General features: G+C 35.7%; 2 protein-coding genes across 2 annotated transcripts; one reads left to right on the top strand and one right to left on the bottom strand.

Annotated features, from left to right (window-relative positions):
- Positions 1 to 1,211: 1,211 nt before the first annotated feature.
- LOC114241418 (uncharacterized) lies at positions 1,212 to 6,056 on the bottom strand. Its single transcript, XM_028172252.2, has 6 exons — positions 5,914 to 6,056; positions 5,322 to 5,422; positions 4,426 to 4,575; positions 3,506 to 3,595; positions 3,051 to 3,380; positions 1,212 to 2,552 (listed from the first exon to the last, which is right to left on the bottom strand). Exons 2-6 carry the CDS (start codon positions 5,392 to 5,394, stop codon positions 1,372 to 1,374), a joined length of 1,824 nt encoding a protein of 607 aa, XP_028028053.2. The 5' UTR covers positions 5,395 to 5,422; positions 5,914 to 6,056; the 3' UTR covers positions 1,212 to 1,371.
- A 3,640-nt stretch (positions 6,057 to 9,696) lies between these two features.
- LOC114241425 (uncharacterized) lies at positions 9,697 to 13,416 on the top strand. Its single transcript, XM_028172259.2, has 5 exons — positions 9,697 to 10,151; positions 12,127 to 12,252; positions 12,524 to 12,616; positions 12,724 to 12,940; positions 13,023 to 13,416. Exons 1-5 carry the CDS (start codon positions 10,082 to 10,084, stop codon positions 13,264 to 13,266), a joined length of 750 nt encoding a protein of 249 aa, XP_028028060.2. The 5' UTR covers positions 9,697 to 10,081; the 3' UTR covers positions 13,267 to 13,416.
- Positions 13,417 to 13,868: the final 452 nt, after the last annotated feature.

Below are 13,868 nucleotides of genomic sequence, written 5' to 3'. Positions count from 1 at the left end.
AACTGTGGAAGTCATTCGTGTACTTTTGTTAAGCTCGACACGCATTAATCATCATCATGATCTACCCAAGGATCTTCTTCATTATAAACAGCCTTTTGCCGAGGTTCGCTATTACGACCGATTTGGTGTTGCTTATACGATACAAATATGTACACGGGAGAACTTGTCAATTAAGCCAACTACTCTCCTAATCTGCGTAAAGGTACAATGTTAAACTATATGATTCGATAAGAGCAATAATAGCAATAAGATAATGCCAATTCCATTTCATCGAACGTCTTAAGTACATTAGTACCCTGTTAGCAATCCAATTAAACTTTATTTAATTATTATTTATTCGTTTACGTAATATATGTAACAATAGCAAAGTTTCTGGTTTTTTTTTTTGTGAAGGTGCAATGATTTCTGTCGGGCGGAGCTCGAGGACTCCGCTGAGAGGGAAGGATTTGCTAAATTTCAAGCATAGATATATTTCAACCTATTGATTTATATTTAAAAAATCATACTTATCCAACGATCAATCAAATGCCAATTGGTGACGACATATTTTAAATCTCTCAATTACATGTGTATATAAATTTATTGGTGGTAGGGCCTCTTGTGAGTCCGCGCGGGTAGGTACCACCGCCCTGCCTATTTCTGCCCTGAAACCGTAATGCGTTTCGGTTTGAAGGGTCAGACAGTCGTTGTAACTATACTTGAAACCTTAGAACTTATATCTCAAGGTGGGTGGTGCATTTACGTTGTAGATGTCTGTGGTCTCCAGTAACCACTTAACACTAGGAGGGCTGTGAGCTCGTCCACTCATCAAAGCGAACAAAAAACAAAAACAAAAAAAGTTATCACAATTACTTGGTTCGACATAATTTCGAATTAAAGGGAACTATAACGTAAATATCGAGTACTCACTGAAAAAGTTCAATTTAAAAGAATATCTTTAAACTGAAAAATGGTCAAAAACAAGGACATTCTTAAAAACTAAACATGGCAGGAACTGGGCAGGGTATTTGGCAAAATAAAAGTTGAGAGATGAATTTACCAAACAACTAAATAGCTGGGCCGAGAAGGTGGATACGCCATTATATTACAAATTACACCTATCATCTAAATAGTGCTAATAGTTTCTAAATAAAATGGCTATAGTGTAAAGATATGACAAAATCTATAGGTCTCCGTTAGTCGATTGACTAGACTTCAAAAGTAGAAAATAATTAAGAAAATGAAGGCATATCTTTATTCTCATACATGCATAATAAATAAAATCAGACAAAATCTATTTACACAGCTAGAAACATCCATTTTAAATTAAGGGCGGTAATAAAAGAAATAAATTAATAATTACATCTATTACTTAAACTAGTCCGAAATACTTCATGCCTCCGGCCATAAGTCTCTCATCATTTTGTTTTGTCTTCTTCGATCTTTTTTAATATTTTTGTTACCTGTATCAGATTTTCGCGTTAAAGCATCAAGCGAAATGACATCAAACATTTCATCATACTCATCGCCGTCTCTACCGTCACGATGTTTGTTTGGCTTAAGTTTATTCTGCCTCTTTCTGCCACCAAATATACCAAATTGATCACCGATATTTTCACCGATTTCAGTTAAATCTAAAACATCCAAATCCTCTAGTGCAAACTGTGGATTTCTGTTTTTCTTTTTGGGTAAGGTAAGGCCTTCATAATGAGAACCAAAATTATAAAAGTGTCCTCGACTTTCGTCTGCAGTTATTGATTCTTTTGTGGGTGAAATTTCTTCTGAACTTGAATCGAGACTTTGGACTATCTGTATCATATCATCGGTTACAGCTTCTCCTGATGTAACATCAAAAGCAACAGTTGATGGAGTTTTGGGAGTGAGCGTTTCTACCTTTTCGTATTTCATATCAGACTCTATTTTCGGTATGTTAGACTCCTTTTCATTATTTGGTTGTAATGGTGTGACTTGCATAGATGATAATTGACCGGTTATATGCGCTAAAGACATCTCCAAACTGGGATCTTGAATAAACTCAGTTACACTATTTGGGGTAGTTATTTTCATCGTTGGCTCAGCTTTCTGATCTATGATAGCTACAGGCTCATATTTTTCGGTATTTATACTGCTAATAATAGCTATGTTCTCTGTTGTTTGAACCACAGGTATATCGGATGCAATGGCTATTGGAGCTGATGTTGTAGTTGTGGAGATTGAGGTAGATGTAGATTCAGTGGTTGTCCGCCTTTGCGGACGCCCTCCATTGCCTGGACGTCTAGTGGGCCGGCGAGTAGTTCGGCGATTACCGTTGACTGGGCGAACTCTTACAGTAGTGGATCTGATTGGTAAAGGAGTTGTTGTTCGTGTTGGTCTTCTTGATGGGCGGCGAGAGGGTCGAGGGCGTCTCGTAGTTGTCGAAGTCGTAGAAGTAACCGCAGGAGCTTGCTTCTTTTTAATTTTATTGGGTTTTTTACCACCGGAGGAACCAAACAGATCACCTAAAATGTCTTCGCCCAAAAGACTAAACCCTGTATAATCTGCACTTTCTACATCGTTAACGGCATCTAGTTCGCCTAAAATAAGAAAAAAATTATTCTAATATTTTAACGGTTTTTTTTTGTTTTTTTTTTGTATTGCTTAGATGGGTGGACGAGCTCACAGCCCACCTGGTGCTAAGTGGTTACTGGAGCCCATAGACATCTACAACGTAAATGCTCCACCCACCTTGAGATATAAGTTCTAAGATCTCAATTATAGTTACAATTCGAAGTATTGTTACAAATAATTTGAAGGACCCAGTGTAGTAGTGTTTGGATAAAATGTATTGTAAGCTAACAGAGCTAGTTTTCAAAGCATCATAGCTTCCGATTTTAAGGGTGCGTCAATCTATATCGCTGGTATGATGGTCAGTAGTGCTAGAATACAACTGATACATTCACCTCACGTCTCAAGGTGGATAGCAACATTCACGATATAGGCTCCAGTAATCACTTAACACCAGATGGGCGTGAAACTGGTTCACTATCTAGAACGTAAAAAAAAATGATGATAAAAAAATATTCCATACGCACCTTCATCATCATCATCATCATCGTCTTCTTCTTCATCATCGTCATCAGCACCGAGACCAAAGTCGTCGTCGTCATCATCATCGTCATCATCATCCTCCTTTTCATCCTGAGGAACAAGCGGAAGAGGATCTGCCGGCTCCGACGTCACTCCACGGGGCCCAAACTTGAAGCATGACACTCTAACTGCTGCCTCCACAGTACTCTTTGCCTGCAGCTCTAGACCTAAGCACGCTCGAAACTCTTCTCCAGCTCGTGCAATATTATAGACTCGTCCACAGAACTTTGATATGCCTCCAGGTAACGGCATACAAACAGGACTCGGCTTGCGACCTGAAAGAAAGTTAAATATATTTTGAATTGTACAGTTTGATTAACTTTTGGTCAACGTAGAATAATTTCTCGATAGCACGAGCTTTGGTTTTGGTAAGTGAAATACGATTTAAAAAAAAACTTACTTGATAGAGTTCTGTTCGTGATCACCTTTTTACCGAAGCTCAGAGATACCGACATTTTATCGCCATTCAGATACATTAAAGTCGCACATCCTGCAATACAATTAAGTGCTTAAAACTTTTAAACACCAACAGTTTATTCGAAATTTGGTAAGTGGCTTTTATTATTTGCATACAAAAAAGTACACAATGTATCATAATATCATATATATATTACAATTTAAAGAATTAATTTTAGATGCGTTGTTTCTTTCCTCTGAGACAGAAGAAAGCCCTCCCTAGATTGGAGCTGTTGAATGCTTACTGTTTATCTTTAATTATGTCACGATGTCATCGTCATAGACATTTCATTTAACTTGTACACATATATGATGGTTAAACATTAATTTATTATAAAAAAAAGAACACAATATTCCTAACCTAAAAGTACATGTTATTATGCGCAACATGCTTCGTCAGAATAATCATATATTATAACTGCAAAAGAGTAAACATTTGTGGTTCTAAGGGTCGCCGCAATACTGATTTAGTCCTTACTGTTAGGGAGCCGTTAACCTTTTTCAAGCCTCGTTATTATTCTTTTTTTTTTTGTAATTTTTCTTTGGAATAAATGTTTATATTATTATTAGGGTCAGTTACGCCTAAACACCATATACCTACCGTTACTACAATTTACGTTTCGTCAAACGCTACTTTTTGTCTAATTCAACTTTTATACGCATTCGTTTTTGTTAGCTTTACAAATGGTCGTATTTAATTACATTGGATCAAACTACAATTTATAATTGTCAATTGTATTTTAATTGATCAAAATGTATTCTACTTATTTTACTTGTTTATTTATAATACTTTTTTTTAAAAGAAAATTACGTGAATAGCATGATGTATGATGAAATTAAAACTGCAAGACATAGTATAGGTACCTGGGCCATTCAAATTTATAACTGGAACGGAAAAATCCCGGCAACAGTTGCAAAACGCCTCGGAACACTTGCAATACTTGTTAATGCCATCATCATCGGGTTTGTCCTCGTCGTTTCTGTTCTGAATGCTTTTCCTTTGGTTTTGTTTTTCTGTTAAATATAAAAGGTGCGTGCTAAATAAAAACGTATTTAAAAAAATTTATACTCCAAATGCTTAGTTTCCTTTTAGCTTGGTCACTGAGCACACTGACAGATAAGAAAGAGAAAAGACAAATTAGGAAGTAATAAACTCTATAAAAGTTACAAATTCATGTACTCTCAACGTGCATAAGTATCCGCCGCGCCGTAACGCAACCGTTTTCTATTTAAAAAATTAAATGTTACATGTCCATTACTGCTCGAGTATTTATTATATCTATGAAACACGTGTTTTAATCCAAATCACTAAAAACTTCCGACTGAATAACGCGCAAGCCAGCACGCTAGACAACGGTTTGCGATGCATAAAAACTTGACTAATACATCGATACTGGCCACTTTCACGTGTTTTTCAATAGCTAACAAATTAATTGTTTTCAGCGGCTTTGTATTATTCCGGATGTTTTTAAGCGATTTTCTTTTGTTTCTAACACGGCTCACGGCACTCATCCGGATTTCAATTAGAATAGATGAGGTCGAAGTGCCAAGATTCTGAGAAAGCATACAAAATAGTAGGCAGCGGCTTGGCTCTGCCCCTAGCATTGCTGACGTCCATGAGCGACGGTGACCACTTACTATCAGGTGTGCCGTAAGCTCGTCTGCCTACAAAGGCAATAAAAAAAAAAAAAAAAATGACATGGTTATGCTATTTCTAGTTGCCTTCAATCAATAGATAAATTATAAACTATTATACTCACTGACACTTTTCGAGGCTGCGAATGCTAGCAGCACGAATATCAAAAGTAATTCAAAAACCAGGGAGAGCCTCATCGTGAAGCTTGACTCCCTGAGGCTTGGCCTGAAACACAATCGGAGAGATTTTAATTCTTAAATCAATAAATCTATCTAAACGTGTGATGAGTTCGTACAAGAAAAGTGACGCACGTTACTTCTACCTATGTTATGCAAGGCCTGTTTCTGTCCCGAAATAGTTATACATTTAATGCCCACAACTGGTTGATTACAAAATCGACCTCACGTCTCTAAGTGCTTGCCGATTCCGATAATCGCTTAACACCGGACAAATTTCAAACTCAACCCAAACACTTCAATAAAAAATTATAATCAATACCATAACATCACTGCATTTTAACGACACATAGTTTTCTGTGCGTTGATATCTTTTACACTAGGCAATGCCGTTACATTAAAATCTTAAGATTAATAATGAAAGCGATTATTTCATTACACTCTATAATATCAATATTGGAGACAGCACAAAAAAAACTTAATACAAAAATTATTGAATTAAAATAAAGTCTACGTAAAAATACACTGGAATTGGTTTACCTTAGCTCAAAATTTCCCTCGATTAAGTTTCCTTAGAAACTAGTTGTAGAGCACGTTACTGTCGCGGTCGTAATTATTAGAATTAAAACCGATAAAAACGCAGACGACACCTTCGTTACACCAACACTGATTTGATACAACCACACCGACTCCCAACCGGAGAAATGTTCGCTGACGTATAACATCGAGAAAGGAAAACTGTCTAACGGAAGTCTCTTTCACTCGTTACGTAAAAGAAAGAGAAGAAAGTGCGCTCAGTTGGGCGAATATGTAGAATTTAGTGTCAAGTTGAGCATATGAAGTTTCATTAAGAACACACATGGATTTGGCGACGCATTTTAAACAGGATGTACTAAATAAATTCTAATAGCATTTAACTGTTATAACAACAACTCTGATTTTAAAATAGAATGTAGAATCCGTAAAAAAAACACATTATTCTTCTCGTTTCGTATACTTCAAATACTTCAATCTGATATCCTTCTTAAATGTAAATAATACCTAATATTACGTAAACAAATATGTAAGTTTTACTTGAAACATGCTCTCCGAATATTCTAGAATCAAAAAAAAAGAAACAGGACGTTGATCTGAGATACTGTCTGGGAACAGCGAATTGGCATGCTGTCAACCTTTTTTTTATTAAGGAAAAAGATATTTCTAAAGGAATGAAACATGACATATTTACGGGATTCACTGTCTCTTTCACACACATACACACACACACACACACACACACACACACACACACACACTGCGGCCCGTTGACTAGAAGTTTTAAAGCTGCTTTCAGACTACGCTATACTATAGTGCCATCTAGTACAACAGCCTATATTTAGCCAATCATAATATATAGTACGTTACAGTGTGAACGTGTCCATAACAATGTATGGTGTGCAATATTGTTGTGCTATGGTCTATATACTATATACTATTATATTATAGCGCAGTACGAAAGCGGCTTTAACCTTGTATATTGTTTATCTGGTTGCGGCGTTATAGAAGCCAACCCAAAGTGTATTCGTTTGAATTTAGACGGTTGATAAAACTATTTTTGCTATCAAAATACATATTATATACATACACAAATATAATACATATATAAATAAAATATACACAAACATATATGTAAATCTATTGACGTTGCATACCAGAATTTTCTTAAATTTCATAAGTGGAGTACAGTGTTTATGAATGTGTAGTTTATGAGGCATTTGGTAAAATTGTGTTAAAGCTTTGCAAATGTTGCTATAATTTAATTAAAATGATACTAAGATGGCAAGGCTGTCAAGCATAACTCCAAATAATAATAGACGCGAACCCTGATGAAAATAAATTTATTAGTTTTAAAAACCGGTGATTCCTTCGGAATGAACTTTGGATAGCAAAACAAAATAGAAATAATGCCGTATTTGAAAAATACGAATAAAGTTCTTTTTTAAATGATAAAACAGCTTATTTTCAGAATGTAAGCACAAATTTGAAATATCATTGAACCTAAAAACTTCAAAGATTCTACTGGTTCATATAAAATCAATACCTACGTATAAAGGAATATGAACTACTTTTGTAACTGATATGGGCCTATACTGAAAGCAGCGCCTATTGTGAGCAACGATTCTATAACAATATTTTTTTATGAATGAATGTAGTATGCCCACGTTCTAATTAATTCAATACTATTAACACTTAATTTATAAAAAAACCCAGATTGAAATTTTAATATTTAAATGGTACTAGCCAATTTGCATAAGCGTCACTAGAATCGTCAAACTCCCGGTTGGGCGCCGGCGGCGACATGGTCACTTTCACAAGGAGAAAGTAAGTGCTTGATGATTTCTGTCCATTAAAATATTAATGTTTATTTAATATATTTACCTGCTTACTTAAGCTTCGTAATATTTTAGTCTTGTTAAAAATATATGGATAATTTATTTCCTGTTTTCCTATAGTGGATAGTACGAGTAATATTAGTAGTATTATTAAACCTCAAATTCCTGTCATAATATCCTGTCATGTCCATTTTACTGGCGGTAAGACCCTCTAGTGAGTCCGCGCGGGTAGGACCACCACCCTGCCTATTTCTGCCGTGAAGCTCCAGCAGCCGTTGTAACTATACTTGAGACCTTAGAACTTATATATCAAAGTGGGTGGCGCATTTACGTTTTTTTTTTTATTGCCCTTGTAGGCAGACGAGTATACGGCCCACCTGATGGTGAATGGTTACCGTCGCCCATGGACTTCAGCAATGCCAGGGGCAGAGCCAAGCCGCTGCCTACCGCTTAATACTCTCCATAAGCCTCGTTTGAAGAAGGACATGTCTTGCACAAAGCTTGAGCTCGTCCACAAATGTAGGCAATAAAAAAACTCTATCCTGACAGACCACTGTGTACTTATTAAATAATCGTATGAAAAATGCATCGAAGCAGTGCTTCTACAGATACGCTAATATAAATTGTTCACACCACTCTGACACGAAGTGATGGTCTGCGGGATATTTCTTTTTTATACCTACATATGCTGATAATAGCCTTGAGAGGCTATTTCAGCTTCTCCTTGAAGTGAAGTCACGGATAGGTGAGCTCACGAGGCTCAAAGCGGGAGTGTTACTAACACTGGCCCTGGCAAGAGCAATGCTTCGCAGAATCTACCATCGGATCGGAAACGCGACCCACTGAGAAGATCCGGCGAGAAACTCAGCGGGCTGTGTGGGTTAATTCACTCGTCGAACCCTTCGTCGCTATCGACGGGTTCGACGAGGACGGTGACCGGTGCTTGTGGTACCTAAAAGCACCGTTAATGGATCGGGAGGATCTGTAATGAGTAATTATGTGTTTAGGGCAATCTGCGGGATAAGACGCCCGGTATGTTTTTATCTAGCAATGTGACTGCGCCGATGTTTGAATCCCGCAGGCAGGTAACAAATGTTCCCGAATGATTCCCACGGTGAAAGAATAACATCGCGTAATATAAATCAACGGCGCAAAAACTATAATTTGCGTAATTATCGGTGTTAAGGAGTCTTTTGAGCCTGCATGGGTCGGTACCCCACCCTACCTATTTTTACCGTGAAGCAAAAATGCGTTTCAGTTTGAAGCAATAGAACAGCGGTGTACTCAAAACTGACAACCAACTAAGCAATTAATAAAAACAAACACACACACACACACACACACACACATACTCACGCTCCAAACTATGAACGCACTTTTTGACAAATCTTGTCTTATAATTATAAAAATATACTTTACTCAAACAGCACCTGTAACTCTGTTCGTGACCTAAGACTATCAAAGTAAAGTGATCCAAAAGTGGGGCACTGGTCCGATGGTGCACTTAGCTGCACAAATCAAGTCTATCTGTGGGTCAGACAGCTTTCTACGGAGGCGGAAAAACGTATTACAGCTTTCATCATGTCCTACGCAATTTTAAATGTATACACCGAATTACATATATTGAAAGTACAGCATCCGTCTTATCCGTATTAACATTACTACAAAAAAAAACAATGATAAAACATTTTAAGCTTTAGGATGAATAGAAATTATCTTTGAAAGGCGTTTAAGTACGCATTTCGATTTTGTTGTATATATAAAAAAAAGCAATTTCTGTTTAAAGAAAAAATATGAAATACATAAAATAAAAACAAATAAATTTAAAACCGTTGGTGTTTTACCCTCATTAACAATATTCTCGAAAGTTCCGGAAAATATCAAGCCCACAAAACCACACTCACAAATTCCTTATAAATCAGTAGCCGCTGTTATCCACGAGAGAAAGTCAGCCGACTAGTTTTCAAGCACCATTCACGGACCTCCCAAAGTAATCAAAATAAACCGATGCACATATACATTTACCTTCTATTTGAATTCGATGACTGAAAATCAAATATTAAAATCGTAATAAAAGCCCACCCCAGTCGCTTTCTCAATGCATTTCGGTGGTGCATATCATTTTAATACGATGCTTTAGTTAAATTTCACCTTCTATTGTGAGAGGTGAAACTGCGGTGGCGAGATCTTAGGAAAGGAGCAGTGTAGGCTCGGCTGTGGCGACGGTCGCCTCATTCGAACATTCCTCGCAAAAGCAACAATATCTGTCCTTCATTATAAATTGTGAATTTTAAAATTCAAATCTTATTTCGTTCTCGATTGGTGACAGCGTCAATATGTCGGTCAAAGTGGTGCTTTCGGTGCTATTCGTGATTGTCACGACGGCAAACGCCATGGGCCTATTAGGTAAGTACCTAATAGAAAACAAATATGTAACCATCAAACAGTTAGAGAAAGCCGGTTGTTGCTTAAATGAGCACGGTCCAATAATTATGAAATTTAAATAAAATTATGGAACACATAAAAAAAGGAAGTTTAAATGTATTGTCACTACATAGTATAAAACAAAGTCGCTTTCTCTGTCCCTATATCTGTCCCTATGTATGCTTAAATCTTTAAAACTACGCAACGGATTTTGATGCGGTTTTAATAGATAGAGTGATTGAACAGGAAGGTTTATATGTATAATAACATCCATTAAATAGTGGAGAAATCAATAATAAATTACAGTTTCCGAAGCGAAGCGAGAGCAGGTCGCTAGTAACGCACAAATAAATCACTTCCGCGAGCTCATCAGTCGTTTTGTACACGTTATTACAAATGTACATATAGAATAATATACAAAATCAAATAAACATAATACAAACATGATTTAATAATTAAGTTCTTTTTTTGTGTATGCAATGAAAAATTTCAACAAAATATGTATTATCAAAATCCTGAAATGCTATTATAATTATTTCAGTTTAAAAGAGTGATATTTGGAACTATTGCAGTAACAAATACATAAATATAAAACTAAAAACCCTCTTCAGAAGCAATGTATGTATTTTATTGATTGAGAAAAATAATACATAAAAATCTGTTGTCCTTTGTAATAAAAATCAAATATTCCAGAATGTTCGACTCAACTACAAGATTACTACTCGATTACATTACAGTTACGAAAGTCCCACTATACATTTCACTTATGATTATTTAACTGCAAGTCCAAATTTATCTTACATAACAATATACAAAGACGACCACAACCGCTAATACCAATTTTAAAAGGCCTGTCGTTGTGCCAACCAACTATAACAACTCAGACCATTAAATTTGGTTACAAAGTACAATGAACTAGAGAACATGGCAGGTATCTGAGCAGTGAAAGTAGAAACGCGGCTCACGAGAAAGTTTCTAAACGAAACATCGAATATACAAAAACTGGACAGATTTACATACGAATGTTGAATTTTTATAATTTTTTATTTATTTCATACATCAAACTCGATTCGATAACTTGCGAAATAATTTATCTATATCTATACTTTATACTTTCTATACTATATTACTATATAATATTATAAAGAGGAAAGATTTGTTTGTTTGTTTGTTTCGAATAGGCTCCGAAACTACTGGACCGATTTGAAAAATTATTTTTCCATTAGAAGCCGACATTGTCCCTGATGAACATAGGCTACTTTTTTAATTTTTTTTTTAATTTTTTTGTTTGTTGGTTTCATGTGTTTTTTAATGTTTCCGAAGCGAAGCGAGGGCGGGTCGCTAGTAATATAATATAATTTAACTTATTATTTTGTTTTTAAAAACTAGTATTTATTTATTTTCTTACGTACATATTTTCCTTGTGCAGTATTTCTAACTTTCTAATCTTGAAAATTAGGATTCTTGGATTCTAGTTTTTTTCCTTCCTATTATTTGCCAGTTCGCTGTCACAATTAATTAATTAGCCACTGTACATGCCGGTGAAGTAGTTTTGATCCAATAGTGCCCGTAATTATTAGATCAAAACTACTTTATGTTTTCTTCTATCTTTAACTTTTCCTAACATAAGCTACTTAAATGTTTCCGGAAACGGTATTTTTTTCTGAACCATATTTTCATCATCACTAAAAATTACATCCACTTACGAATCGGCTATGATCACAAAGCTTAGCATGCTCATGGAAAAAGACCAGCGGCCTAAAGTCTGTATACTATATGACTATATAATATATAATTCAATATAATACAATATATAAAGTAATTAATTAGTATAGTAATAATTATAGAATAGATTTTAACACGTTTCCTATCTAACCATATCACACCATTTTCCTATCTATTTTTTTTTTCATCTTTAAACATCTGTAATAGAAACCTCACACCATAAATTTTGCAGGGCAATTTCTAATCGACGTACCGGAACAACGCAATGACGAGTCTAGTAGAAACTGTTTGTGCAAGGGACAAGCCTGCGTTTGCTGTGTTAATTTTAATATGACATTCGTTGACGTGGGTGGACCAGGTATTGTATTTCTGTAAAATTTCCTCAATAATTAAGTAGAATAGTAATTATAAACACAATTTACTTTCATATCGTAGCTTGTATTTATGGTACCAACATTATCCTGGATTCTGTGATGAAATAATCACATGTGGTGGTAATAATAATTGTCCTGTAGCATCTAAAAAATCACTGCCTCAACAAGCGCTCGCATTGTGTGTAATAGAACCAGTTACTGGTCTTTGTTTTAGACACATTTTAACGAGGCAGTAAAAATAAATTTATTTTTCAGGTTGTGTCCACATGAAATATGTTTCGCCAGATGAAGGTTTCATGGTTAAGATATCTTACGGCAAAAACCTTATACACAGCAGTAAAATTCAAGGTAAACCATCACATTTTTCGATTACCATATAGTTTTCAAATTAATTTGTCATTTGCGTTTATTGGATATTTGTTCATAATTATTTCTTCATATTCATATTTTTATAGGGAGCAACCCAGAACCGATTTGTCTCCAAGTATTCGATAAATTAGCAGAAGTCTGCGCTAAATTTAGTGAGCTGGCACCTACTTCTGAAGGCATTCGAGGATGCTTAGAGTTAGAGCCCAGGATATTTTTGGTTCCGCAAATACAGTTTCCGATTGGCTGCTTCAAATCAACACCACAAGGAATGGAGATGTTGCCTCAACCTGCCGAAATATACACGTGGGTGCAACCTCTATAATTGTCTTCGAAATAAATATAATAAAAAATATGTGAATTTTATTTTGGAAATTATATTTTACAGTAATAAGGAAACCGAAGAAGAAGATGAAGAAACTGAAACAGAAGCTGCTGAAACTGAACAAGAGAGCGTCTATCAAAACATCGTACAGACACTCGAAGATGGAATCGCTTTCTTAGACACATTCTTGAATCCCAACAAAGGGAACAGCACCCCTGCAGCAGCATCTTCTACAGTAAAACCGGATAACTCCGCTGAATCTCAAAACAGACAGTCTAAATACTTTAAACATCCAAATCAGCTGTGATAGATTTAAAAGAACCTCGTTTTAGTACAAAAGGCAATTCCTATGTTCACTTGCCTATATTTTTTACCTTTCACAAAATCCTATTTATTGTGTAAGACTGCATTAATAAGAAAATTTATTCTAAGAAATAAAATATAGCTTTAGTAACGAGTTCCACTTTTTATTGTCCTCTATGAATCTTCAAAATTAGAAAGTAATCAGTAAAAACTGTAGAAAGCGTTTAAAAGTTGACCAGAGATTTAAGGTCTTGAACAAAATGTAATCTAATGAGTAAGAAGCTAAGTGCCCTCTTGTCGAGTGGTGAGATTACGCCGCGGTTCAACTTATGCAGACAGTTCCAAATTTTTTTAAACAAATACTTATAGCATTTATTATTTATTGCCATTTTAGGCAGACGCGCATATAGCCCACTCCTTTTTCCCTACCTAATGGTATCCTAAGAGGCTAGTTCATCTAGGCGTGGACCGGTAAGTGAGCTCGCAGGCCTAACCTGAGAGAATTGCTAACACTGACCATAGCTAGAACAGTGCTTCGTTAAATCTACCATCAGATCGGAATCGCGAACCACTGAGGAGATTCGCCGAAAAATTGATTATGCTGTG

This window comes from Bombyx mandarina, chromosome 05, assembly GCF_030267445.1.
Source record: "Bombyx mandarina strain Sakado chromosome 05, ASM3026744v2".
NCBI classification, from domain to species: domain Eukaryota; kingdom Metazoa; phylum Arthropoda; class Insecta; order Lepidoptera; family Bombycidae; genus Bombyx; species Bombyx mandarina.
The sequence above is the reverse complement of the archived record's forward strand: the minus strand, read 5'-3'. Positions and strand labels throughout refer to the sequence as shown.

Coding starts and splice junctions, on each gene's coding strand:
- LOC114241418 (XM_028172252.2), bottom strand. CDS start 5,394: ATGAGGCTCTCCCTGGTTTTTGAATTACTTTTGATATTCGTGCTGCTA. Junction 4,576..5,321: donor CGCAGCCTCGAAAAGTGTCA/GTGAGTATAATA, acceptor TATATTTAACAG/AAAAACAAAACCAAAGGAAA. Junction 2,553..3,050: donor TGATGATGATGATGATGAAG/GTGCGTATGGAA, acceptor TTCTTATTTTAG/GCGAACTAGATGCCGTTAAC.
- LOC114241425 (XM_028172259.2), top strand. CDS start 10,082: ATGTCGGTCAAAGTGGTGCTTTCGGTGCTATTCGTGATTGTCACGACG. Junction 12,617..12,723: donor ACACAGCAGTAAAATTCAAG/GTAAACCATCAC, acceptor ATATTTTTATAG/GGAGCAACCCAGAACCGATT. Junction 12,941..13,022: donor CAACCTGCCGAAATATACAC/GTGGGTGCAACC, acceptor TATATTTTACAG/TAATAAGGAAACCGAAGAAG.